At 62.9% G+C, this 3,686-nt stretch overlaps 1 protein-coding gene across 1 annotated transcript in view; it reads right to left on the bottom strand.

Annotated features, from left to right (window-relative positions):
- Positions 1-3,686, bottom strand: part of MED27 (mediator complex subunit 27) — a 138,975-nt gene that overhangs the window by 1,154 nt on the left and 134,135 nt on the right. The window contains exon 7 of the mRNA XM_005882134.2: positions 2,934-3,011. Within this exon, the coding sequence (XP_005882196.1) occupies positions 2,934-3,011 (78 nt within the window). The remainder of the gene's footprint in view (positions 1-2,933; positions 3,012-3,686) is intronic.

The raw sequence follows: 3,686 nt of genomic DNA, 5'->3' as shown, positions 1-3,686 counted from the left end.
GGCCACACTGGGCCCCACAGGTCACACTGGGCCCCACTGGCCACACTGGGCCCCACAGGCCACACTGGGCCCCACAGGTCACACTGGGCCCCACTGGACACATGGCCTCACAGGTCACACGGCCCATCTTCACTTCTGCACCCGCGCCCCCTAAACTGAGGGAGCTTTTAAATGGAAGTTCCTCCTCTCAGGCAGGTCGAGCTCCGGGGTGATGGGCAGGAACGGCCCACAGCGGGGGGTGGGTGCACGTGGGCACGTTCCCCGGGCGGCGGGCAGTGTCTGCTGACACCAGCATGGGCCCCTCCTGTTCCCACCAGTGGTCGAGGACACGTGTGGAGGGAGAACGCATCGCTGATACTTCAGAATTCCCACTGAGGCCAACATGCCTCTGCCTAACCGGATTCCGGGTCATTGCTCACGGTCACGGTTCGGCCAGCACACCTGCGGGGAAGGCGAGGGGGGGCGGGGACAACTCGGTGCCACCGATAACGTAATAAGTGGCGGCGTCCTGCTCGGCGGTTCAGAGTGCAGGCCCCTCGGCATCATGCATAAGCACGAGAATCACAGAGCTCCATCCCCAGCTCAGGGAGGGCCGCTGCAGACCAACCCCCCCACATCCTCCCACACCCCACCCACCACTCGCTGTGAGAGCTCATGCACCCCGCCATTCCCTGTCCTCCGAGTTATGTCAGTAAGGGACACTGCTCGCTGAAGAGGGCGGCCGACTTACTGATACGGACCTTCTCTCGTCATCACAGCCGCCTTCAGGGCAGCCTGTGCCCATCACCACCGCCTTCCAAGGCCCCGGGTTGGAGGTGGTGTGTGCGTGCATGTGTGTGTGTGTGTGTGTGTGTGTGTGTGTGTGTGTGTGTGCGTTTTAATTCAGTCTCCATAGAGACTGTCAAAAGGTGCCAAGGTTTCAAGTCGTCATGGCGGAGTATGGGGAAAAGTTTTCAATTAGCAATAATCGTCCCTTAGACAAGCCTCATTGGCTGTGGTACTGCCACTGTGCAGAGCCTGCTGGAGGTCTTGGCAATAACCGTGAGGAGGTCAATGGGTCATTCAGTTAAACTATTTATCCTTCGGTGCTGATCAGATTCAAATGCTCCCCAAGCCTCCAGGTAAGTCGCCACGGAAAGCGGGCGTTACAGCCCCTTGGGGTAAACCAAGCCCTTGTGTGCACCCAGAGATGAAGGCCCATGAGGGCGGGCCCAGAGGGAGCCGCGCTTCTGGAACACAGGGCCGATCTGAGGTCCATGCAGGCCTGACGCTTGATGACACCACACTGCTAATGCCCGCCATCCGCCAGCAAGTTAATAGGTCACATCGGATTTGACGCTTATGTCCACACGAGTGACCCTGGACACATGAGCGAGCCCCTGCGTGGACGGCGCTGAGCACCGAGGAGCCAGGGTGTGTCCCCTCAGAAACGAACTGCAGGCTCTCTCAGCAGCTTCACTGTGAGGCAAACCCGATCGGAAATAGGGCACGAGCAACACCCCACCCGCTGCCAACGCTGTGGACTGCGGACAGGCAAGTCCTCCCGTGGCTCCCTGCCCGGCAGCCTTGCTGGCACGGACTGCAGGGGCCGCAGCCGCGGTGAAGGATGGGCCCGCTGGTGGGAGAGCGTGGAGCGAGGTGCACACCGTGGGTGGAGCTGCCAGGCTGTGCGGAGCCAGTGGCCGGCCCGGCTTAGTGACTGGCGGTCACGTGATAAACGGGGCAGCGGCGTGCGATGACCTGGCTTTGGGGGGGGCGGAGCGGTCCCGATTTCAGTGCTTGCTGATTTCTGTGGTGTAAACACCCAGCTCTGACCCAACTGGTGAGCAGCAGCTCGCTAAACTCTGAACGGTGAAGAGGAGCGGCAGGAGCTGAGCCGCTCCCCACGGGGCCCTTCCCCATCCCGGGCCCAGCTCTAGTCGGAGGGTGAGATGTTGGGGAGAAGCGCAGGCTTGTCTTAGCCACTGCAACCCACTCAGCGCCAAGCACGCCCGGCGCAGCCAGGAGCTCAGTGACCTCTGCCTGAGCGAAGCTGGGAACAGCTGGAAGGTCCCTTCCCCAGCACCGGTTGTCCCGCAAGGACAGAAAACACCCTGCTAATCAGACGTCGCTCCTCCCGGACCCCTTCCCAGCATAAAGTGAGTATCATTACCCTGGCCACCTCCTGAGAGGCCCTCACTGTGTGCGGATGGAACACCCACCTGCCCCTGCTGGTCCCACCTGCCCCTGCTGGCCCCACCTGCCCCTACAGTTCCCACCTGCTGCCCCTGCGGTTCCCACCTGCCCCTGCTGGCCCCACCTGCCCCTACAGTTCCCACCTGCCCCTGCTGGCCCCACCTGCCCCTGCTGGTCCCACCTGCCCCTGCGGTTCCCACCTGCCCCTGCTGGCCCCACCTGCCCCTACAGTTCCCACCTGCCCCTGCTGGCCCCACCTGCCCCTGCTGGTCCCACCTGCCCCTGCGGTTCCCACCTGCCCCTGCTGGCCCCACCTGCCCCTACAGTTCCCACCTGCCCCTGCTGGCCCCACCTGCCCCTGCTGGTCCCACCTGCCCCTGCGGTTCCCACCTGCCCCTGCTGGCCCCACCTGCCCCTACAGTTCCCACCTGCCCCTGCTGGCCCCACCTGCCCCTGCTGGTCCCACCTGCCCCTGCGGTTCCCACCTGCCCCTGCTGGCCCCACCTGCCCCTACAGTTCCCACCTGCCCCTGCTGGCCCCACCTGCCCCTGCTGGTCCCACCTGCCCCTGCGGTTCCCACCTCCCCCTGAGGTTCCCACCTGCCCCTGCGGTTCCCACCTTCCCCTGCGGTTCCCACCTGCCCTTGTAGTTCCCACCTGCCCCTGCGGTTCCCACCTTCCCCTGCTGGTCCCACCTGCCCCTTCGAGCTTTACTCAGGGGACTCGGGTTTAAATGAGCCTTAGCTCTTAGCCACTTACCATGAAGGACCGGACCACGACGTCTGGCATCTGGGGCAGCTGGTAGTGCAGCAGGGCCGTGGTGGCGTGGTCTGTCACCTGGGGACCAAGGACAGTGACGAGTTAGAGGCCACTCCAAATCCGCAGAGAAAACAAGACCCACACACTCCTTTCAGTGCAAACAGGTCTGCCTTCGCACGCCCTGGAGGGAAGGCGTCGGCAATGAAATCTCAAGTGCCAGGTCAGTCTGCAGAGTGGGGGAGGGGGCAGAAAGGAGGTGTCCAGGCCTGAAGGTGAGCGCAGCACGGAACATTCCAGCAACCTTAGGATCAGGACTGTGGCCACTTCTGAGGACCTTTCCCTGGGCCTCACTATAACTATCCTTCTGAGGCACCTTGTCCCGAAAGTATGGTCTCTCGCCAGCCCTCCAACGGGAGTTGTCCGTCTCAGCTCCTGGAGCCGCAGCCACCCCCCACCCCCCACTCCAAGCAATGCCCCCACTCCAAGCAGCACCCCCACTCCAAGCAGCCCCCCACTCTAGCCCTGCCTTGCCTCAGTGGCGCTTCTGGAACACAGGGCCGATCTTGCAGGCCTGATGCTCGATGACGCCACCACTGCTAATGCCCACCATCTGCCAGCAAGTTAACAGGTCACATCGAACTTGACCGTTATGCCCACACATGGTTTATGCGACTGTCCTCAGTGGGGGTGCTTGCATTACAGACGCTGCGACACTCGGTGCACAGGAAAGACAGTGGTGGGGTAGGCACTGGG

Source organism: Myotis brandtii, unplaced genomic scaffold (genome assembly GCF_000412655.1).
Source record: "Myotis brandtii unplaced genomic scaffold, ASM41265v1 scaffold699, whole genome shotgun sequence".
Taxonomy (NCBI): domain Eukaryota; kingdom Metazoa; phylum Chordata; class Mammalia; order Chiroptera; family Vespertilionidae; genus Myotis; species Myotis brandtii.
Note: the sequence above shows the minus strand (reverse complement) of the source record. Positions and strands in the feature narration are given on the sequence as shown.